The following is a 26,527-nucleotide window of genomic DNA, read 5'->3' as shown; positions in this document are numbered from 1 at the left end:
ACATGAGGAAATGAGTAATTGTTCTTATTGCCCATTTTGCTGTCCAGCCCCAAGCCCTACAAAGAATCAAATTGGGACTCAGCTGTGGCTGACTGGCTACTGTTTTCTGAACTTTTAGGAAGTGTCTCACATTGTGTAAATCCAAAACAGAAACTGCTGTCACACCTATTTCAGTTGTCAATTCCTAAGTGTTTATAGGGCTTCTTTGTGGTCAGGACATTTGGGGGGAGGATTCAAGGGAATCTTTGTGGGTGGCAAGGAAAGGAGGGTGTCAGAAAGACAATGGTCTCTTAGGAACAGGTTCCCATTAAGCAAAGATGCTGTGGGCAAGAGGGTTTCCTCAAGGCATCCCACAGGTAAGGACGTTGAGAATTTGCAGTCATACCTGTAGATCACCAAAAACAGCCATACTGTTATTTTTCCTCATTTCTAATTCAGACATGCTTTTCCACTAGCAACCAACACCACGCCTATATTCACTTAGTCCCAGGACAGCTGTCAACATTTATTACTATGTTGCAAACATAGATATGCTGCATGCAGTCATTTAGTCATCCTGGCCACTATCAGATAAGAAAATGCTGAACGTCGTCAACTTGAAGTGTCCATAGCTATTAAGTGGCAAGAGGGCAAATTGGAATCCAGGGCTGGCTCCCAAGACTGCATGCTTAAACACTTTGCGGTACTGCTACACACAAACTGCAACCTTGGGGTCTCCCATAACCTATTCAGCTGTCCCATCTAATTGGTATCCATATCCTGTGAAATCCATCCCCAGAACTTTCAAATCACTTCTCAGAGCCACCCCCATTGCCACAGCCACCTTCATCCCTCGTTGAGTGCAGCAGCCTGTCATTGCTTGCATTCTCTCCCCTCCAGCCCATTAGTGCTGCCTCAGAATGGCCTGTGGAGGACCTGCCTCACGCTTCCTACCTGCTTAAAATCTTACAGCGATTCCTCCATTACCACAGAATAAACTCTAAAACCTCCTAAGCCTGCCACTCAAAGCCAACAACGATCTCCAACTCCTTTCCCCTCACGCTGGCTCCAGTCACATGAACTATTGGCCAGTCTCTGTTTTGCTGCTGTGACTGTGATCTTGTTAAATCCGTTCACCCCTCCTAGCCTGGTTCTCCATATATGTAAGATGGTGGTGATCCTTTGTTTATCTTCCAGAATGTTTCGAGGTCCAGTCTCTGCAGCCCTTACAGAGACAAAACTGTTGCACAGAGTCCAGAGGAGTTCCTGCGCACGCTTCACCCAGCTTTCTCCAGTGTTAACATTCTGTGTAACTTGGTACAGTTATCAAAACTAGTAACTTGACATGGGTAAAGGAACACTAAACTACAGGCTTAATCAGATTCCACCAGTTTTCCCAGCAACGACCTTTTTCTCAGTCTCCTCCAAGCAGTGCTAGTTCCTCATTCTTGTCTTTCGTGACCTTGACATTTTCTGAGTACTAGCAGATTCTTTGTGGAATGTCCCTCAAATTTGATTTAATGTTTTCTCGTGGTTAAGGCCATGGGTTTTTGTGAAAAATACCACAGGGGCGATGTGCCCTTAGTTCATGGCACCGGGGGCGCGCATCAATCGATCCATTACCAGCAAGTCCTCTGGCTAAGGCGGGGTGGGCCATCCTGCCTTACTGTAGGGTCACTGCCCAGTCCTCTTATCTGGAGTACAGATGTCCCTGGAAGGAGCACAGATCTCCAAGTAAAAGAGGCTCAAGGGCAGTGGAAGACTGGAGTCAGGTCGTCGGTGTTGGACTCAGCAACCCCAGTGCCCTGAGCGCCTTTGTAAAGGGGTGCTGGGGCTACTGGAGGTGGCACGAGGTTTCACTAGGCGGCAGTTTGTGTTAACAGGTTATTTCCTGCTAGAAAATACAGAAATGTTTGTGGCCTCTGGGAGTAAACGGCTAAAGCGCGGGAAAGGGCCAACACAGGGCTCTGGGAAGAAGGGCCCCCCCTTTCAACGGTGAGAAAAGCGGAGCGCAGAAAGATGTGAAGCGGCTTCAAGGTAATGGGTGGGGCCGAGCTCGGAGTCCTGAGGCTGCAGACTCCCAGGCCGGCCCAACCACATCACCTCAGAACCTGCCTCCAATATCCCCACGGGGGTCGCTCTGGTGACCCCAGAGACGCTTCACTCCAGCCCCAAAGCCGGACTCGTCCGCATCTTCGAAGCATTTTGGCTGCGCGTCTCACGGCCTCAGTCCGGACGCAGAGAGGGTCTCGGCAGCGCCTCTCCTCGCCTTCATCCCCGCCCCCCGCTCCCCGCTCCCGGCTCGGGGCTCTCAGAGCCAGCTCGGACCTCGGATGAGAGCTGAGAGCCTCTTCAGACACTGCAAACCAGCATCTTTCCGACCCAGCGGGAGCTGGGAGTTTCCCACGGCTCAACTGCTCCGCTGCCTCACGCTTCCCCCGGGCGCAGGCCGAATTCCCCAAGAGCCCTGGGGCATCTAAGACCTGCCCGCCCCCTCACGCTGGCTCCTGATTGGATACTGGAGCTGTCCGTTTTGACATGGGGCTCTGCGCAGGCGCGGAAACTCACCTGGACTGGGCTGTGCTGGCGACGCTGAGCTACCCGGTCGGTCCGAGATGGTGAGTGTCCGCCCTGAGCTGGTGGCTGGCGGCCGGAAGGTGGCCCAGCAAGGCCGCCCCACACCTGGCACCTGGCCTCCCATTCTCCGGGGGCGTTTCAGAGCGCCGGGCTGGGAATCCGCGGGTTTGGGCCCGAGCGGACCGGAGGGCGGAACGGGAGCGGCGCGGGCCTCCACACGCGGGCGGAGGGGACAGAGAGGACTCAGGCGGGGCCGGGGATCCCAGGCCTCTTGCCCGGAAGCGGAGCTCGGGCCTTGGCTCGGGTCTGGCGGAGATGGGGAGGCCGGCCCGCAGGCCCGTGCATCCCACCATTCTGGGCCTTGTTGCGCGATTGCAGCAAGAACGGTGACGTTTCCTGGAGGCTCAGTTTGTGTCAGACATTAATAAGCGCTGTAGGTAGTTTGGCTTCCACCTCACCGCATCTCTGAGACAGGCGCGACCATCAGCTCCGCTTTACACACTTGACGTCTAAAGCCTGGGGAGGCCTATCGCTGTGTCTCAGAAAATGGCGGAACTGGATTTGAACCCTCTCCTGCCTTTCCGTCGGTGTGGCTCCTTCTTGTGGCCGGGACTTGGTGCATGAATCGGAAATGGGCGGGACCACCCTTGGGGATCCTGCCTTGCAGGCTGGGACTGCGGGCTCCTTACGTCTTTACAGATTTGTTTTTTCATTTTTTTAACCCTCCCAACTTGTTAAAAACGAACAAACTTGAAAACACCTTTTAAATGTTAAGCCACATGACTGTATTACTTTTCAAAAATCTCATCTAAAAACTTAAAGCCTATAAGAAAAATTGAAAAGGAAAGAAGAAACAGTGCCATCACCTAGAGGCATAATTAGGCATATTACTTTCAGTGGTTTTTCTCTTCAGTATATGGTTAGCTCCTACTGAACGTACAGTTGTGGACTCTGCTTTTTTCATTTATTATTACATCAAAAGAATGTCTTCGCATCACTAAAAAATGTGACAATGCTTCAAACATATGTAACTTTGTCTTTCACATCACTTTTTAAACTAAACAAAAAGTAATTTTTTAACAGATAATACGTACAGTAAAAAATAATCCGAAAGGCTCTAAATGAAAAACAAATCTCACACCCCCAGTCTGTCTCTTCATCGATTAGTTTCTTGTATATCTTGTATAAGCATATATATGCCCCCTCTTTTTCTTACACAAATTGTAGCTTACTGCAACCTGTACCGTGTTGTTGTGTTTACATTCATAAAACCAAAACATACTTAGACAATTCAAGCAGTACCAAAGTATATAATGTAGAAAGTGCATGAAGTCCCATCTCACTCCCCTATGTTAACAACTGTTGGCAATTGGGTGTGGTTCCTTCCAGATTGGTTTAGTGCATCAGCACACTTACATATAAGCTGTTTATTACATGTTTATACATATCAAGTTTACTTTAGGCTATGTATAGACATCTCATTCTACAACTAACTTTGTTCACTTAAAAATATCAAATTTTTCCCTAGCTGGTTTTGCTCAGTGGGTTAGAGCGTCGCCTGGAGAACTGAAGGGTCCCAGGTTCAATTCTGGCCAAGGGCACGGACCTCAGTTGGAGGCTTGATCCCTGGCCCTGGTCGGGGTGCGTGTGGGAGGCAACCAGTCGATGTCTCTCTCTCTCTTCCACTCTCTCTGAACAGCAATGGAAAAAATTTTCTCAGGTGAGGATTTAAAAAAAAATCAAACATTTTTTCACGTCGCCGTGGCCCATGTGGTTCATTTGGTTGAGCCTTGCTCATCCAATGCGCAGAGAGGTTGCCAGTTTGATTCCTAATCAGGGCACATCACTGGGTTGCAGGTTTTGGGCTCGATCCCCAGTAGGGGGCATGCAGGTGGCAGCCAATGTTACCCTCTCACGTCGATGCTTCTCTCTCCCCTTCTCCCTTCCTCTCTTTAAAATCAATAATAAAAACATTTAAAAAATTTTTTTTAAAAAACAAACATTTTTCCATGTTAATATATGAATCTACTTCATTCTTTTTAGGGACTGTATAGCATTCTGTTGCCATATATACATTTAGGTGGTTTACAGTTTTTTACTTCAGGCAATGCTGCTGTTCTTGTCCATTTTTTTTACACTCATGCTAGTGATTTTGTAGTGTTTATGTAGCATAGATTCCTAGAAACTGCCAAATTGCCCTTTAGAACAGCAATCCTCCATAATTCTCACCCAGTTTTATTCCACCACACAATTACTTTCACCTCTGTGTTCTCTCTCTGTTTACATATGCATATTTTTCAAGATGTATATGCTAGGTTTTCTTTTTTTGTTTATTTTAACCTTGTTATCACATCATCTTTGTGACAAATTGTGCTGTGTAATAACTAGTAAAACAGCTGGACCAGAATTTGCCAAACCATCCCCCTGGTGTGCGTTTGCGTTGCCTCTTCTTCATTGGCAGATAATGCTGTGACGAAGGCCTCTGATTGTGTCGAGTTTTTGTAGTAGTTTTATTAGATTATTTCCTTAGCAAAAGTCTCAGGAAAAGAAATTCTGAGGCAAAAGGACCTACACTTTATGGTTCTTACAATAGTTATCCTGTAGCTTTTCCGAAAGGTCATATTGCCTCTGTACCAATTTTGCCATAATGTTGCAAACAATGAAAAAAGTAAGCTCAGCATTGCTATAATTTTCCATCTCTTTATTTATAGGGAACAATGAACATTTTTCTGTGTGCTTGTAATTTCTCTTGTTTATTTACTTATTGACTTTAGAGAGAGGAAAGGAGAGAGAGAGAAGCATCATTGTGAGAGAGAAACATCGATGGGTTGCCTCCCACACGCAGCCCGACAAGGGATCAGACCCACAGCCTGGTATGTGCCCAGACTGGAACTGAACCCGCCACCTTTTGGTAGGTGGGATGACACTCCAACCAACTCAGCCACACTAGCCAGAGCTGTAATTTCTCTTAGGTGTATTTTCTAACAGTAGCCTTTTTGCCCGCTTAACTTTTAGACTTGCTATTTTTCTTAATCATTTTGTGTTATGTTTTGGAATCACTCTTTTGTCCATTATATTTGATGCAGATGTTTTTCTATCCTTTTAATTCATTTTGGTTTTATAAAAATTCAGATTTTTTCCCAGCCAGAGTGGCACAGTTGGTTGAGCATCATTACATGCACCAGAAGGTTTTGGGTTTGATTCCTAGTCAGGGCACATGCCTGGGTTGCAGGTTTGATCCCCAGTCAGGGAGCATATGGAAGGCAACTGATCCATGTCTCTTTCTCTCTTTCTCCCCTTTCTCTCTAAGCATATCCTCAGGTAAGTGAGGACTTAAAAAAAAATTCAGCCCTGATTGATTTGGCCCGTGGTTAGTGTGTCATTCCAAGGACTGAAGGGTCTTGTGTTCGCTTCCTGGTCAAGGGCACGTGTGTACCTTAGTTGCAGGCTCGATTCCCAGCCTGGTCGGGCACATGTGGGAGGCAGCCAGTGTATCTCTCTATTGATGTCTCTTTCCCCCTCCTCCCTCCCTTCCACTATTTTTAAAAAGCAATGGAAAAATATCCTTTGGTGAGGGTTTTAAAAAAGTAATAATTTTTTAAAAATTCAAATTTTTATGGTTGATAGTCAAATTGGTCACAGTTCCCTTGTGACTCATTTGCTTCAGATAGTTATTTCTCCTGTGCTGAAACCAATCAATAATCCTGGAGTTTTACTGCTACTTATTTTTCCATCTGTCAGCAACACGCACCTGGGACAGAGAACCCTGGAACTTTGTCCTTTCCCTGATGCAGACACCCCTGTTGACAGTATTGCAGACCCAGAATGCTGCAGGTACTAGTTGGGCGGTCTCTGTGAGTTAACCCTGGGGGGCTGCATATTTACTCAGACATTTCTGGTACCATTGGCTAGCACTGCAGGGGTAACAGAATTTGCGTTTGAGGCAGAGCTGCGTGACTGGGATGCCTGACTAGAACTGTCCTTTTCTATCTGCAGATGTCTTTGTTGAGGTGTGTAGCTTTTTGGCAACATTTGTTTTCTGTCTTGGTTCCTATTGGGCTGAACTTGAAGTTTGTTTTAAGCAGTTTCTCCTGAACCCAGACAGTAGCTGGTGCCCTGTGCCTCATGGAGACCTCTCTAGACCTCATGGCCCCCACTTACCCAGGCCTAGCTCCACCCTACTGGTGGGGGTCAGGTTGGAGACACTATTCTCTAGTCTTACAGGGGGAAAAAAAGGCTACATAAAAATTTTTAACTTCTGATTACTGAAAAAAATCATAAGGTTAAATGAAAAAAGTGGGAGAAGTATAATTTATATGATGGCCAAAAGTCTATTATTTTAAGAGTTTTTGAAAATCAGTAGATTTACAGAAAAATCCAAAGACTCCGAAGAAAAGAGATGCAGTCTGTAAATTCCATTTTAACTTCACTGATAACTCTTAAAAATTAAAGAAAGGTTGGCTTTCTATTTTTTGGTTTTTGCCTGTCAGATTAACAAAGAATCAAGAAACTTGCCAATACCGGTCACCTCTGTTCCTTGAACATGCCAGATTTGTTCCCGCTTCTCTGCCTTTGCTTTCATCCCGTTACCTGGAGTGCTTTCTTTTCTCATCATTTAGTTCTTGGCTTAATGATTACATCCTCGGGTGTCCTGACCACACCAGCCAGAATAGCATCCCCCTGCTCCCCCTGCCCTGTCCCCTGCAAGAACCTTGGTCACTTACTATTTAAAATTCTCTTCTACCAGAAAATGAGCTCCCTGAGGGCAGGGACCTCATCAGTTGTGGTCAGAGGTATATTCAGCTGTTTTCTTGACCTGTGTGTCCTTGGGCAAAACTCTTCTTTCTGAACCTCAGTTTCTTCGTTGTAAAATGGAAATCATACTAACCATGGAAGGGTAGCAGATACTGAATAGGTTATCATATACTTGTATGTCCTTCCTTTCTTGGTAAATGTGTGTTTACTTTAAGCAACCAGATCTCAGTGGCTGGTTCTCATTAAACTTAGGATCACCTAAAACCCTGTCTCTTTTTCTGAAAAATATTGAATATTCTAAGGCCATGTCCCCAATTAAAAGGTTGATTTTTATAAAACATAGTTGCAGAAATGCTTTTCATTTGTTCCTTAAGTATTTATTGAGCCTGTACTGTGCCAGGTACTGGAACTATAAAGTCTAGGTCCCTGCCCTGACTGGTTTGCCTCAGTGGTTGGAGCGTCAGCCTACTGACCAAAAGGTCGTTGGTTCAATTCCCCGTCAAGGGCACGTACCTCAGTGGCAGGTTCAATCCCTGGCCTCAGTTGGGGCTCATGCAGGAGGCAACCAATCCATGTCTCTCTCACATCAATGTTTTTCTCTCTCTCACGTCAGTGTTTTTCTCTCTCTTCCCTTTCCTTCCACCCTCTCTAAAAATCAATGGAAAAAATATCCTCAGGTGAGGATTAAAAAAAAAAAAAAGTCTAGGTCCCTGCTTCCAGGGTGCTTTGGATCTGAAGGAGACAGATATGAAACAGTTACACCCCATTGTGATAAGTGCAATGAAGGCAGGGTGTCATGGATATCCAGAAGAGGGATAGGTGTCAGAGAAGGCCTCATGAGCTGAGCCCAGAGAGTTTGGAGTCAGTTATATCAAGTAGTGAGTGAGGGAGAGAAGATTGCTTCTTTCCAGGGGGCTGCTGATGCCAGGGCACCTGGCTCAAGCAGGCTGTGCTTGCCCCCTGCAGCCCATTCTGTATATAGCAGCCAGAGCTGTCCTTTTGAAACATCAAGTCTTATCACTGGTCACCTCAAAACCTGCTAGTGGCTCCCCCCATCATCCCCATTAAAAGCCAAAGTCATTATTGTGGTCTACCAGGCCCTCTGAAGTCTAATCTGATCCTGGTTACCTCTCTCATTTTGGCCACCTGCCACTCACTGCACTTCAGCCGCACTGGCTCCTTTGCCACTTTCCCGCCTCAGAGCTCTTGTACTTGTTTTTTGTGCTCTCTGGAGCATTGTCCCTAGAATCTCTGCATGGTTAGCTCCCTCACAGCCTTCGAATCTCTACTTAGCTGTAACTTTAGTGAGGACTTCTCTGATCACTTTATTTAAAATTGCTGTCAGCCCCTATGCTCCAGATCCCCCTTCCCTACTGTATCTGACATTTATATTTCACTTACTTTTTGTTTAACATCTGACTTCCCACCCCCAAATGTCAGCTTCATGAGGCAGGGATGTTTGTTACGTTTGTTCACTACAGCATCCCCAGGCCTAAAACAATGTCTGGCACGTAGAAGGCACTCATAAGTTACTAAATGAAGAGAGTTTTGTGAAATTTTTTCCTTTTTCATTCCAGCCCCACTTTCCATCCTCCAGGGGTATTTTGGACCTTGATTCTGACATCTGTAGTTTTCACTTTCTGTCCCCTTCCCTGAGTTGATTGCAGATTGACTGAGCTGTCTTAAATTGTCTGCAATTTATATATTCTTAATCTTAAAATGTTGAGCATGTCAGAGCCCTGTGGTCCCCATATCAGAGATCTCTCTTGAATATAGCGAGAGAGGGGTTAAAAAATGTTTTTAAATAGAAAAAGTATACTAGAATAAAAAGAGGCTGTTTTGAAAAAAATAAAACCTTATCTATAATCCCTGCTTCCAATGTGGCTTTTTATTTTTTTTCATAATCCCTCTAGCCTTGTTTTCATGTGGTTGTAGTCACCAAGCACTTTATTTTTGCACTTAGCTGTTTTTACTTAAGGTTATATCATAAGCTTTCTGTGGCTCATTCTGATCATTGTTAATGTGTATATTATATTCCTTTGAATGGACATTCCATAATTTACTTGGCCTTTTCCCTAATTATTGGGCATTTTCGGCTCTTTCTGCTTTTTCCTAATGCTGATGTCACTGCAACAAACATCTTGCTGTGTTCTTCTGGTTCTTCTGGATTATTTCCTTAGGATGGATTTCCAGGAAGGTTACCAGGTCAGACTGAGTACTGTGTGGTATTGAATGCCATTGTACTTTACCCCTCCTCTCCAAAATAGCGCATAGTAGGAGCTCAGTGACAGTCTGTTGAATGAACGATGATCTCATACATACATGACCCACTGTATTGTACTCTCATGTAGCCCTGTCCTTTTACACAGGCTCCAGATTTTAGAGGTAGTGGACTGTTTGCCATTTTGTAGGAGGAATTCATTTGCCCTTCTCTCCAGCATTTGAGAGTATTCTTACATCATAGGGGAGTGGATGGCGATGACTGGATTGTTAGCTTGTACCTACTAGAAAGACAGTAATTCATTGTGCTATCTCCATCCTCTGTTTACAAGCTCCTCCTCCCAGCCAACTCAGTAGCTTCTGGGGGTGGGGGACCACTCTCTTTGGGAGAATGAAGCCTCTATTTCCAACATAGTCCTGCTCTCAGCCTGTGGGGAGCTTCTGGCTGGGTTCTGGACCCATCTGGACAGGGCCTCCAGAGACCAAGTGCACTTCAAGGCCAGCTTCCCACCCGCAGAAAAGAGCCAGGCCTGCCTCGGTCAGGCACAGCTTTTCGAGTCCCTATTCTGCAGTCCATCAATAGGGACTCTTTTTTTTTTTTAAACATATTATTGATTTTTTTAGAGAGAAAGGAAGGAAAAGGGGAGAGAGAGAAACATCTATGAGAGAGAACATCGATTGGCTGCCTCCTGCACGTCCCTCACTGGGGATTGAGCCTGAAACCCAGTCGTGTGCCCTGACCGGGAATGGAATCAGCGACCCCTTGATGCGTGGGGTCGGCACTCAACCACTGAGCCACACCTCTGGGCTCTAGGGACTCTTAAGTAACACAGTGCCTAATGCACCCCCAGAGGGGTACAATTAAGAGTTTGCTGACTCACAAGTGGCAGACTCCACTGAGTTGGGAGTCAGTAAGGGCTTTTTGGAGGAGATGATGTCTTAGATGGTCTAGAAGAATTTGTTGGATTTCAGGAGAGAAGAGGCCTTGTTAGGGTAAAAAGACACAGAGACAGGGAGGTATGGGCATGTAGATAGAGAGTGGAGGGAAGGGTAAAAGATGCGAGTGATAACATAGAATGCCTTGCATGACAATGTGAGGAACCAAATGTGGGATTGTCCCTTTTACAAATTCCATGTGCCAGAGTATCCCACCTGACTAGTTTCTGGAGAATCAGGATTAATGAGCCCCTACCCCAGGCACATTTCCTGTGGTTATGAGCCATTTGTCACACTATCTCACATGCTAGCTTATTAAGTCACTGAGTATTATCCTCATGGGGTCATTTTGCTTCCTTTGGAATGTTTTCAGTTGTGCTGTTTGGGCCACAAATGGCAGTGTGTCTTCTTCCTGTTAGACACCACTGTTTGGGGTTTTTTCAGATCATCAGCGTCCTGTCTCCTAGGTTTACCAGATACATGAGTCATGGATGTGTCTATACTCCCAGGAATGGTATTTATATTCTGCTCCCAAATAGCTAAGGCAGGAGGGATAATAGTGCCTAGTAGGCAAAGGGCCAAGAGGATCCCTGCCCTACCCTGGGGGTGTGATTAGATGATTTAGGTGCTGGTGGTGGCTTGAGGACCAGTCTAAACAGGCCTGGGGAGCTTTGCAGTGCCATGTGCCCAGGTGTTAATTGTTTGTTGTTGGAAGACAGATGTGTGATTCATCTGCCAAGGGTATGAGGGAGTTAATTCTGCCTTCTCGGCCCCTCCTAACCTTGGTCTTGTTTTCTCTGGCAGGCAGAGGTGGAAGAGACACTGAAGCGGCTTCAGAGCCAGAAGGGAGTGCAGGGAATCATCGTGGTGAACACAGAAGGTACGGTCTCCCTCCGACCATGACCCGCACGCAGGCAGGCCCCAGAAAACGGCCCAAAACAACATAATACTTGCTGTTTACTAAGCCCCTTCATGTACATTAATTTTCACCTTTTTTTTTCTTTTAATACCTTCAGTGTCCTAGCACTATTATTGGAATTCTAGATTTTAAAAAAGGAAACTGTCATTCAATCCCACTGCCCTGACAGGTCACACTTTTCATTATTCCATGCTTTTTCAGCCCTTGTTCAGGTGCATTGTCTCTGGGCCATAATTATAGTTATTTCTCTTTTGCATATGTTTACTCATGAGGTTTGTTTGTTTTCTTTCATGGTTTACATATGCAGCTTTTTAAACTGCCAGTACAATGTTTATTACTCATCCCCATTTATTGTTTCTACTTTTTTGCTAGATAATACTCCGGTCAACTTTTTTGTGCCTATAGCTTTTCTCTTCTCTTCTGGAACCTTATTTCAACAGCTAGAAGAATACGGGTACTAATTTTCCCACACTGCTGTTGACATGGCGAAGCGGGAGGCTAACATTTCTCACATGTCCACCAATCTGTGCCAGGCCCCGGATGGTGCTTTACATTGTTTCATTCCTTAAAGCAGCCTGTTGTCTCCATTTTGCAGTGGAGAAAACAGTCTAGAAAGTCAGTTGATTTGCCTGCCATTACAGAGCCAATATTTCGTTTCAAGTCTGCCTGAGTGCACTTGTGCTCTTTCTCCCACACTGCTGTGAAGGACCAGAGAGTGGCTGCAGGTCTGCAGCCCAGGGCCACGCAGCTGGCCTCCCCCAGTTTTCTAGTTTCATGTATTCCTTCATCTCTGATTTAGTCGAGGTTCCTTCAGAGCCCCTGTGTGTTCGTTGTCATTCTGGGCCTTGTTTTGGAAAGGCAGAATTGTCAACAGTGCCTACTTCAGTAGAGCAGAAGGAAGGACACCAAAGGTGACAAAGTAGAGGTGGCATGTCCTCAGTTAGAATGTTGTTTTGCAAGTCATTAGACCCGGTCCAGCCCAGAGTTAGGCAGAGGGTGCTCCTCAGCTTTGTCAAACTCTAATTAGACCATGTGGTCATTGCATTCAAAAGAGGCAGCAGGTAGGAAGCACTCGGGACTCTGTGGGAAGCTGCAGCAGGTCCCAGCTTAGGTCTGCTACTGACCAGCTGGAGGGCCTGGGCCTTCCCCTTCTCTTCACGCCTCAGCTGCCCCACGTGAACTGGTTGACCCAAGACCTGAAAGACTGTATATCACTCAGAGAGACACTATCTTCTAGGACTGGACCTTTTTTTTTTTTTAATTCCTCATCCAAGGACATGCTTTCATTGATTTTAGAGAGAGAGGAAGGGAGAGGGAGGGAGAGAGAGAAACATCAATGTGAGAGTGAAACATCGATTGGTTACTTCCTGCATACGCCCGACGAAGATTGAACCTTCAACCCAGGTATATGCCCTGACTGGGAGTCAAACCCTCAACCGTTTAGTGTACAGGACGACATGCTAACCAGCTGAGCCACACTGGCAAGGCTAGGAATGGACATTTTTGACCCCACATTGGAGGGAACAGCCTTCATTCTTGCCTTAAAACTGCCCCAAAGCTGAGCTTTTTCATTGGGAAAGTATAGCCCCAACTGCGTACCTTTTGATACTACTGAGCACTTTTTGTATACTGTGGCAGTATTGCACAGTGGCTGAGAATATGGAATGTGGAACCAGACTACCTGGATTTGAATCCTGACTCTGCCTACTTATCAGCTATGAAATCTTAGACAAGTCACTTAATCTCCTTGTTTTAATTCCTCATCAGTAAAATATAATCATACTACCTTCCTCTAAGAAAAGTTTTTAGAATAGTGTCTGATACATAGTAAATGCCATGTAAATGTTAAAATTATTGTGTGTGTTTATTTTTATGTCCCATTCAGAGAGCTCACTCTTCAATCTCTCATTGACATTTCACACAGTGAACCTGAAAGGCAGGGTTGTTTACCCATTTTTCAGAAGCTGAGAGAGGCCAGGTGACCTGCTCAAGGTCACCCAGCTGTGGATGGGGGTGGCCGGGACTCACTTCTCATGGGGCCTTTAAGCCCTCTGGAAGCTTCCAATTAAGGATGATTCAGCGAAGCTGCCTCTTCTGTGGGATGCCTTCCCTTACCACCCAGCCCAGAGTGATTGCTCTTGCCCCAGAACTCATGACACACCCTTGTTCCAATCACCAACCACCTACCACTGCATTTCAACATCTCTGTGTTCGCCAAATGCAGATGATGTTTCATTATAAAAGTGTGAGTTTAAGCTGCCTTAGCAAGAACTTAAGGAATGTTCTGTTCTATTTGTACCTATTTAGACCCCCTGCTATCCTCTGCTGCTACCTGCACAGGACAAAAAACTAAATGTGTAAGTTCCACGAGGGCAGGGATTTGTGTTCACTACTTTGTTCCTAGCATTGGGAACAGTGCTGGCACAGAGTTCGTGCTTAATAACTATCTGTTAAATTTGTTAATTTTTGCCCAGCCGGCATGGCTCAGTGGTTGAGCATCAACCTATGATCCAGAAGATCAAGGTTTGATTCCCAGGCAGGGCACATTCCTGGGTTGTAGGCTCGGTCCCCAGTGGGGGGGGTGCAGGAGGCAGCTGATCAATGACTCTCTCTCCCTCTCCCTTCCTCTCTCTGAAATCAATAAAGACATATCTTTTAAAAAAATATTTTTAATTTGTTGTTGTCGTTCATTGATGGAGCTGGGTTTGGTGGAAGGGTCTGGTTACACAACCTGACAGATCTGAGCCTCAGGTTAGAAATTGTGCCTCCCTGGTACCAGCTAACTCTGCAATCTGCAGCCCCATTTGTGAAGGCAGTGGCTTGGGGTAGGTGGCCTAATCATTGGGATATCTTTGAAGTGTCCCTGGCTCTGGCATCCTGTGAATCTGGCATTCTATGACCTCCTGCCCTTACCTGAAATTCTCCTGTTTCAGTCCCTGCCCCACCACTACCTTCATGGTTTCTTTTGTTTTTAAAATGAGCCAACAAGTGGTTAGATTCTTGTCTCCTTTACACACCCTCTCACTTGGTAGGAATGTAATCAAACTCATGTCTAAACTACTGAAAGTAGCCCTTGTGACTTCTCATTTATCAGCAGCAATAAATGCTTAATGCAGTCTCTCTAAGGACACTGGTGAACAAATCAGACCTGGTCCTGTCTAGGGACAAACATAATGGTCACTTCCATAAAGGTGTGATATCAAACTCGAGTAACTGCTCTAAAGGAAAATTGCGTGGTGCTGGATGGTAGAATGAGGCATTCATTGACCATATCTGGGGCGGGTGGAGCCACCAGAAGATGGAGACCTGAGGGACCTGTGGGAGTTGTGGGAGAGTAGGAGAAGAAAGGAAAGTTCCAGGCAGGGGAATCTGAGAGACGGTGCCCTTGTATATAAAAGTGAAGGTCAAGAGGTTTTATCACCTAAACTTTGCCAGGTCTTGAGACTGGCTGCTCAGGTTACCTAGGGGATGGGATTCATTGTGTGGGTGGTGTTGATAACAAACCACTCACATTTATTACATGCATACTCTTGCTAAACATTCTTAAACTGTATTTAATCCTCACAGCAGCACTTTGAAGCACAGCCATTTTACAGATGAGGAAACAGAAGAAGAGAAGTTAAATCGCTTGTCTAAGGCCACATAGCCATGAGGTGGCAGAGCAGGGGGATGCGTTCAGGTCCTCGGGTTTCAGAGTTTCTGCTCAGTCATCACCCCAGCTGCTGCTGCTACCATCCTTAGAAAGGTGGGCACATTGTTGCCAGCTAGGACCCAGAAGCTCCCCAATGACCTAGTTGTCTTGTCTCTTAAAGGCAAGTGGTCACTACAGCCAGTTATGGCTTCAGTTGGCTCCAGTTGGCTCTAATAGCCTCACTGACTCAGCTGCTTCTCTTAACACGGTGTCCTCTCCTGTTCACACTCATGTTCCTGTGCCTTAAGGAGACAAGGTTGGGCCAGTTTCTTGCCATTCATGGGTGGTCCTGAGGGTGACGGCCTTTGGCTGATCACTTTCGGACCAGCTTAGCAGGGCCTGGGTCCCACAGCCGGCCACTTATGTGTGAGGAGCCCCTGTGCCACATTCATCACAAATGCCTTTCAGCTGTGGGTACCTGGGGCCTCACTGATGCAGCCTTCTGTTGATGTGTCTCAGTGATTCTCAGGCACCTGATGATCCAGTTGAGACCTGAGGTCACTCAAGCTGAGCCCCATTCCTCACCCCCATGACAGTAGACACAGTCCTGTTAGGGAGATCCATGTAATAGTTCATCGCAGGGAAACAGTCTTCAAAACAGGAAAGGCTTGATGCACAATGGTGTTCATTGCGCAGTAATTAGGTTAAAAATCTCCTTAGTATCCAACAGGAGAGTCGTGATGAACTCAGTGGGATGGCCACTGTGGGCTCTTTGAAAGCGGTTGCAATGCTGTTTACAGGGTGTAAGCAGTCAGAGAAACGGCTTTAATTTTCATGTGTACAGACAGTGTTTACAGCTGGGCCCTAAGCCTCCCTTGGGAACAGGAACAGCACACTAGTGATGGTTATGTCTTGGCACAGCTGACCTTTTTTCTTCTTCCTACTCTTCAGTGTTTACAGATTTGTAAGTGCTGTCCTCCTTGTTCAGGTTCTGAGTGTTCTGAATGAAAGTCTCTGTGGCCCTGAGAATGGAGCCCAGCAGTGGAGCCAGCAGGCCTGCATCAAATGCTGGCCCCACTGTTTATCTGCTGTGTGACCGTAGCAGAACACTTACTAGAGTTTCTCTTGCCTCACTGGCAAGTGAAGATGGTAACACCGCCCTCATAGTAGTTCTGGGGACTGGCAGTGACATGCTTGCAGCACTCAGCACTGTGCCTGCCAAGCCTTCGGTAAATAGTGGCATGATTGTTAACTGCCAGCCCAGCACTCTATAGAATTAGGCTGTGGGGTTGGGAGCTGGTCAGAAAAGCCTCAACATCTTGCTCAGACTCTTCCCTACTCTCCACTCAGGCATTCCCATTAAGAGCACCATGGACAATCCTACCACCACACAGTATGCCAACCTCATGCACAGCTTCATCCTGAAGGCCCGGAGCACCGTGCGTGAAATTGACCCCCAGAATGACCTCACCTTTCTTCGAATTCGCTCTAAGAAAAATGAAATTATGGTTGCACCAGGTAAGAGGTGTTCCACATCCCCTCTTAGGATCAGGCCGTCATAACACATGCTCTTTAGCTTATCAGGAAGGTTTAGCACATTGGTGTCTCCTCAGGTTCCACAGAAAGGCCTGAAGAGTTGAAAGCACAGAGGTGACTGCTGGCTGGCACAGTCTCTGACTGGCATCCCCAACAAATACTCATTTGCAGTGACTGTGGGTCAGACCTTGTCTTGGGTTCTGGGCCTTAGAGGGGAATCCTGGTCTCATGGGGCAGATAGACACATAAGCATGACACAGTGTGACCCTTGCCTTGATGGGATGTTCAGGGAGCGCTTGGGAACATTGAGGGTGTGATTGGCCTTGGGCAATCAACAGAGGCTTCCCAGAAGAGGGGACGTGTCAGCTGAATCTTGAGGGCACAAGAAAGAGTGTAAAGGTGGAGGGGCAAGAAAACTAAGTTTGAAGGGAAAAGATTCAGTGATTCAAAACCAAAGCAGAAGGCAAAAACACTGTGAAGTCATTTTATCTTTGAAAAAATGTTCAGTTTCCCGCTTCAAAAGTACAGCCCTGTGTCTCTGGGCCTCATGCAGCCGGCTTTTCCTCTAGCATTAGAACTGATTGCTGTTTTTGTTTCACATGAAGTGCTTGGCTTGTACTCAGGGGCTGTGTGGTACAAACAACACCTGTCTTTAGGTCTTAGGATAATTCTTAGGATGATGAGATGCTCATCCTGGGGGGCCCCCCACAAGGACTGGGACCCCGGGAGAGAACAGCAGGGCCACCTATCCTGCCTCACCTCACTCAGCGTTTAGACTGGAGTGGTGGACAGGTTCTCCAGGACTATTTTTGCCTGCTACTTCTCTCTCCCCCTCTCTTCTGGCTGAGCCACATAGTTGAGTGTGCATGTGACGATGCAGGTGGGCTGCTGTGCAGTTTGTCTAGGGTACCAGAATATGTGAGGAAGGAGTGCGAGGTGAGATGTTTGGTCCAGTTTAGAAAAGGCCTCAAACACCAGACTCTTCCGTGTGGACTGCACCCTGTGAGCAGAGGTTTTTAAGGCACGAGGCAATATGATTGTTATTGGGGCCTAGATGAAGGAGGCAGTGGGGAGGCTGGGGATACTGAATGCCCCTGGGCTTGGTAGCACAGATGGCAAAGAGACTGGCTACAGAATTCTGGGGTAATCTGAAGGGGGAGAGGGTACCACACTCCCAGCAGCAGAGCCATATTGGTTCTGTTCCAAGACCTATTCCAGCCACCCGGCAGCTTGGAAGGATGTGAAGGAGAGAACCATAGAGCGAGTCACAAGGGCCCACGGTCTCCCTGAAGGGGTGGGGACAGAGTAGGCCAGTCCCAGAAAAGAACATAGTATAACTTTAGAGCCGCTGATTCCAAAAATATGCTGTACACTGTTTATCAATGTAATCACTGTCTGTGATGTCTCTGATTCTGTCAGGGAAAACAGACTGTAGCAGGCAGAGTTCATTTTCCCAGCTTTAGCAATTAATGAATGTCACCTTAAGCAAGTCATAGAACACCTCTGAACCTCTGTTTTCACATCTGTGAAGTGTCACATAGGGGGCTGTACTGCCCTGGTCTTCTGAGACACCCCATCTGGTTGAGTATGTTGGCAGGGGGTGGAGCAGAAAGGCTCAGAACCAGATATGAACTCAAATCCATCCCAAGACTTCATGCTGTGTGACTGGAGGTACCTCTGCTTCCCTAAAAGTTAGGCTAAGGAATGGTCCCCCCACTGACCCTGCACACAGAGCAGTCCACATGGGAGCTCAGTGTGAGGCAATGACGAATTTTGCAGTCTCCAAATCAGACTGACTCCATGGACAGTGTCTCTTGACCTAAAGCTTCCAAGAGTGTCTCCTCTGGAACAGCAGTGTTATCTGAAAGCTTCTGGCCATTGTCCCAGCTCAGCAGCAAAGGCATCTCCAGCTTGCCCTTGAAGGACCTGCAGGCTTTCAAAGTTCATGGGAGTGATTGGTGCTTGAGTCCAGTTAGAGGCTCTCCTTTGGGTGCACAGGCCCAGAAGCCCCTGAGCCTTGTCAGTGGAGGCCAGGATGCAGGGGCCAGACCCTTGCCCTGGCGACATGCAGAGGCCCACAGGGAGGGTGCGCAGCTCCTACTGCTCGTTCTCTTGCACTCACATCCTCGTTGGGCTCCCGCTCACACACACACCCCGTTATGCCATGGGGTGTCTTTTCCAGGTTGCCTTAAATGCAGTGAGTGTTCCTCCCTGCTTCTCCAGCCACCTGCTGCCTTTCAGAGCCTCTCCCTGGGCCCTCGCACATGAGCATCCTGCTGCTGGCAGCACTGTTGTCCTGCCTTCTCTCTTGGCCAACCAGCTTGCTCATCTGCATTTTTAAGTCTGTCTCCCCCACTAGACAGTTTCAAGAGGACAGAAACTTGTAAACACATCATAAGCATTTGACAAATATTTGTTGAATAAACGAATGACTTCCTAAACCTCCCTCCATTGCTGACACCCCACTGTGGGGGTTGGAGGTGGGGTCAGCAGTGGAGAGGGGGATCAGGAATGTCTGTGGGACATACTATTTAGGATGAAAACCAATGATTTGACATCTTGATGCACCCACTTTGATATAGAAAGAAAAAAATACTGTCAGGAGCCACTGAGCAGAGCCTCTGAGGCATTAGGTCTGGGTTGCCTTAGGATTTTCCTAGAGCACAGGCCCCACAGGGGCAGCACCCAGCATAGAACAGCCTGGCTGCTGGGTGTGTGTGAGGTGGGCCCTTCCGGGACTATAATTAGCACCCCACATTGTGGGAGCTGCCTGGAGTAGCCCTGCCCAGGAAGGAGGTCCACGTCCCTTTCTTCCCACCTAAGCTTCCTCATTGGTCAAACTGAGAAGACCAAAAGTAGCAGCAGGTGGTTTCAGACCCTGTGGTTCTCCACATAGATACCAAATTTCACCCTATCCTGGCCCAGAAATAGCCCTTAGAAAGACATGTTTTCAGACAGGCTTTTGGTTTTCATTTGTTAAACTTCACTGATGTAAAGCTGAGTTGACAGCATAACCAAGCTTTAAAACTGCTTCCACAGAGCACTTGGAGTGACGTTAGTGAATTTAGAGCTTGATTTTTGGAAGGAGAGACGTTAGTATTGCTAATTGCGCCTGCGTATTGGTGTATTGGTGGCTTTAGTTATTTTTATTTTTATTAGTAAGATATTCTTTACTCATACAGATTGCTTAGTCGTGAAACTATTAGTCATATAAGATCTGCTTCTTCCCAGTCCCATCAGCCAGCCTCCATGGGAGAAAGCAGCTTCAGGCTTAAACCAGCACACACAAAGCAGATGTGGCCGAGGTCCTGCCATTTCTCTTTTGTTGAGCAGGGCGGTCAAACCCAGCTACCCCGCCCCGCATTTTTGCCTTGGCTTGAGCAAGACATGTAACTTTCTGAGCCTCAGTGTCTTCATTTGCAAAATGAGAAAACACTAGTACCTGCCTCAGGGTGATTTGAGGATTCATTGAGGAGCCATACGAGAGTGGTTGGTCCAGGTCTGGCCACATGGAAGCCTTGGTAAATTTTTGTGATTTGATAATTAAGTGGGCAAAGTTGAAAGACTGCTTCTCTAATTTCCTCTTCTATAAAGTGAGGGGCAGTCAGACTCAGCCCTGAGGTCTTGGACATCGATGATTTCATGATGGACATTCCTCCCTACTGGGCGGGATCCCCAGAGCTGGAATCCTTGTAGCTTTGGCCCCCTTTGATCTGGAGCCTTTGAAATTTTCTCATCCAGCTGTGACAGAACTAACACTGACCTAAGAGCAGTATGGGTGAGGTTGATATTCCATCTTTGACACTGATTTGCTGGGTCACCTTAAACTAGTGGTTCTCCCAGAATCTGCAGCTTCAGCATCACCTGGGAACCTGTTAAAATACAGATTCTCAGGTTCTACTCTGGACCTACTGAATCCAAAGAGCTGGGGGTGGGGCCCAGCCGTGTTTGTGTTTGTTTTGAGCCCAGCCCTCAGGCTCTTCGAATAGCCTCCATGTTGAGAACCAGTTCCACAGACAGTTTATTTAAACTCTCGGAACCTGAGTTTCCTTACTCAGAAAACAGAGATGTTCTTCTTCCTCCCTGTGGGTACCGGGAAGGTTAGAAAAGAGGCTGTGCCCTGAGGTCACCACCAGGTCACAGTAGCAGAAGCCCCCACAGGAACTTGCCAGTTTACCTTGTTTCCCAGCAATTGGAAGTGGTTGATGATTTAATGGTTTATTTCCTTTGGAGTGTGTTTTTCTCGCACTTTACATTTAGTGACTTATTTTCTCATTTTTGTCTTGCAGATAAAGACTACTTCCTGATTGTGGTTCAGAATCCAACTGAATAAGCTGCACTCTTGGCTCCATGCATCATTCCTTAATTTAATGCCCCCAAGAATAATGTTAATCATGTCAACCGACTGGCAGGTGGACATCACCTTAGAGCCCATGCAGACCAATCCAGTGACCAACATGGGCTGCAGCTCCACCCTGTTCCACCTCAGTCATCCCTCTGTGGGCCAGTCTGCCCTGAGTTCCCAGGAGGGCCCTCTTTCCTCAGGTCCAGTTTTGGAGCAAGAGCTTGAGAGAGGCCCACACCCTGCTTCCTTCTGACCTTCAGTTTACTTTGTTGCTCTTGGAAAAGGCTGTTTTTCTTTTAACTAAAAATAACTGAAACTTGCCCTCTGTGTGTCTTTAAACAGTAGGTTGAAAAGGCCTCTCTCTTCCTGTGTCATGATGTGGCCTAAAGGCTGAGCCCCGGTGCCACCTCCAGCCTCCCGGCGGATTGTGCTCAGAGCTTGAGGCCTGCTACTTAATGGCACCTGTGGCCATATGTGCTGAGCTGAGCTTGATTTATAATTGGAACCCTGGCTTCTGGGTCTCTTGTCCCTTGCCATCCCTCTTGTCATTTACCACTCCCGCCAATGTTTTGGGGTTTTTGTTTTTTCAAATCCTCACCCAAGGACATGCTTAGAGAGAGGAAAGGAGAGAGAGAGAAACATCAATGTGAAAGAGAAGCACTGATCGGCTGCCTTCCATATGCTCCCTGACTGGGGATCAAACCTGCAACATAGGCATGTGCCCTGACCAGAAATCGAACCAGGAACCTTTTGGTGCACGGGACTACACTTAACCAACTGAGCCACTCGAGCTAGGCTCCCATCAATGTTTTAAAAGATTTGTTTCTGTCCCACTGCCCTGGGGAAAGGAAAGTAGTAGTGTGTGTTGAGTGCCCAGAATGCACATGGTGTGTTATGTGCTGTGGCTCATATCTTCACAGTACCCTATAGACAGGGTGTCAAAGCTATCTTAATAATGAGGAAATTGGGATCTAGAGAATGACTTGCCCAAGGTCTCACAGGTGGGAGCACAGGTCTTTTACTCCAAAAGTTCCCTTCCGGCACTGCCTTCCCCAGATGTCCTGGGTGGTCCCACTCCACCTGAGTGAACATCTGCCTCCCCTTAGGGTCATGTGTGCGGGTCCCAGAAGGTGCCTGCTATCTGACACTGTAGGACGGCCACCCATCACTCAGCAGCACTCTGGGATTTTTTTCTTCCAGAAATCACATGCATTTAATTTTTATTAGGTTTTTCTTTTTGTCTTTTGTTTCTTGTTACAGAGGGAAAATATTTAAAACTGTTTAATGCAAACTTTGAAATCCCCCTTCATTGTCCTCCTTTCCCTATAAGCAGCCTTGTTTACAGTGTGAGTTCTTTCATCCAGCAAAATACTTTTCTACATTTTCCAGTGAAGTTTCCTGAAATGGTATCGGGGAAGTAAAACACGTACCTAGGGGTGTAGTTTATAAGGGCTGAGCAAATTTCTTCAAAATCTCCTATTTTAGTGAAAGATCCTAGGAATTTTCCATTTCATAATATATCCATGTTTGTCTTAATTTAGAAATAAATGTTTCAAATAATCTTCCCCAAATTCTTAAGTAGAACATTCCCTAGGAAACCACTGCATGTGTGCCCTGTCTCTGCGGACTCAGGAAGCACACCCGGAAGGAAGGGTGATTGCAGGACTGAGCAAAGTGACCCAGGATCTGTAACTCAGTTTTAAAAGTGAGGTATGGCGGCCAGCACCATCTCTTCTCATTTTACATTGTAAGATGTAAAACTGCATGTTTTTAAAAGCAACCTAAATAATAGTATAACACATGCAAATACCCTATATAGTGTTTCTGTACTTGAGAGTAGTGTGTGTACAGGAATACAGTATCTACTAACGTTATCACTGACTACTGTCCTGGGCACAGAGGGATGGGCATGGCTTCTGGGCTTCAGAAGTACATTTTCCTAGGGCAAGGGTGTGCCTGCTCCCAGCATTTTGAAAAATTTCAAATTTATAGTTGAAACAATTATATATTCTCAATTTTATTCTACAACTAATATTCTGCAATATCTATAACTGTCCATTCTTCCATCTTTTTTTCTTTCTTTTTTTTGTGCATGTCAAAGGACAGTTGCAGACAATACACACTCCTAAATTCCTAAATACATCAATGTCCATACCATGAGCTAGTTTACCTTTTTGGGAAGGTGGTTAAGTAAGATTTACATATAGTGAAATGCACAAATCCTAAGTGTACCACTTAAATGACAAATGTGTACACCTGTCAACCCAACCCCCCTTTCAAGATCACATCACACCCAGAAAGTTCTTCCGAGCCCATATCCATACCTGCTCCCCAAATGCAACCATGTTTTGATTCCCATCAGATAAAAACCACCCTGCAAGGTGCAGCTCTTGGCTGGGGTCCCGGTACGGAGGCCTGCAGTCCAGGGAAGTGGTTGCCTCTCAAAAAATGCAGCAGCTGCCGCCGCCTCCATCCTTCATCCCCCATCTCAACACTTACCACTGTTTATTGGAATTCTGATGTTTCTTTGTAAGTTGGTATCACCTTTTCTCCAAAAAAATGTGCTTTTAAAACACTCTAGGAATTACAGGCTTTCTCCCCTTTCATATGTTTGACCCTCAGATCAGCTGTAGTTTTGTACACTTTTCCACTGAGAATCCTAAACCACCTTTCCACACCAAATTCAGGTTCTAGTGAAGTACTAAGAAAAATGGGAGATCTCACAAATTCGATCATTTAAGTTGCCAAACATCAAATTGGTAGACACAATCCAATGTCAGTGAACTTCAGCTGATCAGTCATACTCAACTGAGAAGGAAAGTAGCACATTCAAAGTACTAGTCCTATTATTAAGCTCAATTGGATCAAAGAGCAACTTTATGTTGGTCTCCCACTGTCTAAATTTATTCACTGGGGCCCGTTCTTCCCGTCCCCTGTCCCTGATGTAGGGAAGTCCCAGGCTTCGCCCATCACTTCTGGATACTGAAGGCCCTCCAGTTGGTAGATGATGTGTCTAGTCCTGTGTAACAAAACCTTTGAACTGCATCTGGAGATAGAGGCCGGCTCTTCCCGGGCCTGGGCCTGCTGCCAACCCTGCCTCCTGCAGTGGGGGCTGAGGGAGAGGGATGTAGCAAGTGCTTGGCCTTGGCCTTGTTTCCCCACCTTGTACTATCACCTCTTTTGTCCCCTGTTGCTAAGATGAGAGGAAGAAGGACATTCATACTGTTGTGAACGTCTGCTTCTCTGAGCCTGGGGTGTGTTTAAAGTTGAAACTTGTGCTTCCGGTACATCTTTCATGAGTTTTCAGAGGCCTGCCCCTTGTCCCTCCACTCCATCCACCTCTCTTGTCCTCCTGCCTCCCATTCCCTTACTTTGAATGATGCACTCTCTTTGGCTGGCCCCTTATAACTTGCCTTTTGTCCTCTGGTTCTCAGAGTCTCCCTCTGCTGACTCAAGGGGAAGCAGAATCACCCACCACCTCCCTCCATGGGTGGTGGGAGTCAGCACATCACCAGCTTCTAAAAGTTGTTCTCTATCTTCCAGCTCTTTCATAGGGTAAAGATCAGGCAGAAGTTGGAACTCACTTTGGGCTACCTTCATAGTCTTGCACTGGTCCTGCTCCTTTCCTTGATATACAGCAACCATTGCCTTGGGGTCACAGCAGAAAATGAGGTGAAGATAATTACATTTGAACCTCCTAGTTCATAAGAAATATGTTAAAGACACCTAAAAGGTGAGATGAAATAGGCAATTTCAGAATTTTAACTTTGAGTTTTAAATACATTTTGACATGCAAGACTATTGTTTGACTTTGAGGAATTAGGTTTTAAGATATATTTAGGGAAAACATGAACAAAAGTAAGTTGCCTATAAATCCTTATTTTACAACCTTCCTTTACAAAACAGTGCTTTATTCATTTATTCATTCAACAATTGTTTAGTGAATGCCTACTAGGCACCAGGCCTCAGTCTAAACATAAAGGAGATGATGACAAGTGCTTATTTCTAGTGGAGATGAGAAAGCCAATTAAAAAACAAAACAACAACAAAAAACTATGCTTGGGACACACCCTAGACCAATTAAATCATATTCCCTGAGAGTAATCCTTGGGCACCAGTTTGTACAAGCTACCCAGGTTTTTATGATGACGTGCAGTGAGGGTTGAGAACTACTGGCATAGCACCTTATACCATGATTAAGTGTGTAAGAGGCTATAACAGAAATATTCAGAGGAATATTCAGAGGAATAAGGAAGAACTCTTGGAAGATTAAAAATATGAAGGGAATAAATTCAACAGAAGAGTTGCAAGTTGAAAGTGAGAAAAATATCTAAAAAAGTGGGAAAAAGAAAATGGAAGAGAAAGCGTAAGAAAAAAAGATCAGTCTAGAATATTCAACGTCTGATTAACAGGAGTTCCAGAAAGAAAACAGAGGGTAGAAAATTTTCAGCAAGAGACTATAAGAAAAATTTCCAAATCTAAGGACATAAGTTTTCAGACTGAAAGATCTGAGTGTCCAAAGCAATTAATTTTAACCCATGCCAGGCTCCATCATCATGAAATCTCAGAACACTGGACAGACAATCCAGAGACAGAAGAAAAACAGTACAAAGGATTAGACATTACAAAAGCATTGGGCATCCCAAACAGCATCACTGGAAACGAAGAAAATGGATCAATGCCCTCAAAAGTCTTGATTTTAAAAATGTGTTTACAACCTAGAATTTTATACCCAGCTAAACTATTAAGTGTAGGAGTAGGATATTTTCAGACATATAAGGTCATCTGTATTTATCTCCCATGCACCATTTTTTCAGAAAGCTCCTGAAGACTATGTCAAAGTAAGGGAGTAAAGCAATGAATTTATTCCTAGGTATTTTATCTTTTCAATGCAATTTAAAATAGAATTGTTATCTTAACTTCTTTCTGATAGATTGTTATTAGTATGTAGAAATGTAACAGATTTTTGTATCCTGCCACTTTACTAAATTTATTAGTTTTAACAGTTTTTTGGTGGAGTCTTTAGGATATTCTATATGTAATATGTCATAAGCAAATTGTTACACTTTTACTTCCTTTTCTTATTTGGATGCCATTTATTTATTTATTTATTTTATTTTTTGCTTAGTTGCTTTGACTAGGACTTCCAATACTGTACTGAATAAAAGTGGTGAGAGTGAGCATCTTTGTCTTGTTCCTGATCTTAGAGAAAAAACTTTCAGCTTTTCACTGTTAAGTATGATAATAGTTATGGTCTTGTCATATATGGCCTGTATTATGTTGAGGTATATGTTCACTCTGGATTTGTTGAGAGTTTTTATCATAATGGATGTTGGATTGCACCTTACTCTGAAATGCATCAAAATGAAAATGTGTGGATGGATGAATGGATGGATGGACAGATGGTAATAGACCAAATGGAGCAAGTATTAACTATAGAATGTACCTGGTGGGTATATGGGTGGTTATTGAACAACTATTTCAATTGTTATGTGTGCTTGAAAATTAATAAAATGCTTAGAAAAATTATTTAGCCTATTAGGTGATGACTGCTCTGGCAAAAAGTTAAGCAAAGTAATGGGAGAAGGTGAGGGACTGACTGGGATGGGGGCTGCAATATTAAATAAGA

The 26,527-nt window shown here is 45.5% G+C and overlaps 1 protein-coding gene across 1 annotated transcript; it reads left to right on the top strand.

The window, feature by feature from the left end:
- The first annotated feature begins 2,481 nt into the window (after positions 1 to 2,481).
- DYNLRB1 (dynein light chain roadblock-type 1) lies at positions 2,482 to 21,218 on the top strand. Its single transcript, XM_081148937.1, has 4 exons — positions 2,482 to 2,597; positions 11,272 to 11,347; positions 16,368 to 16,535; positions 20,843 to 21,218. The coding sequence occupies exons 1-4, from the start codon at positions 2,595 to 2,597 to the stop codon at positions 20,884 to 20,886; spliced, it is 291 nt and encodes a 96-aa protein (XP_081005063.1). The 5' UTR covers positions 2,482 to 2,594; the 3' UTR covers positions 20,887 to 21,218.
- Positions 21,219 to 26,527: the final 5,309 nt, after the last annotated feature.

Source organism: Miniopterus schreibersii (assembly GCF_964146895.1).
Source record: "Miniopterus schreibersii genome assembly, chromosome: 10".
NCBI lineage: Eukaryota > Metazoa > Chordata > Mammalia > Chiroptera > Miniopteridae > Miniopterus > Miniopterus schreibersii.
Note: the sequence above shows the minus strand (reverse complement) of the source record. Positions and strands in the feature narration are given on the sequence as shown.

Bases quoted from the DNA above. Each gene is read 5' to 3' on its own strand.
- DYNLRB1 (XM_081148937.1), top strand. The intron at 11,348-16,367 runs GTACGGTCTCCC...CTCTCCACTCAG, and splicing joins CATCGTGGTGAACACAGAAG to GCATTCCCATTAAGAGCACC. The intron at 16,536-20,842 runs GTAAGAGGTGTT...TTTGTCTTGCAG, and splicing joins TGAAATTATGGTTGCACCAG to ATAAAGACTACTTCCTGATT.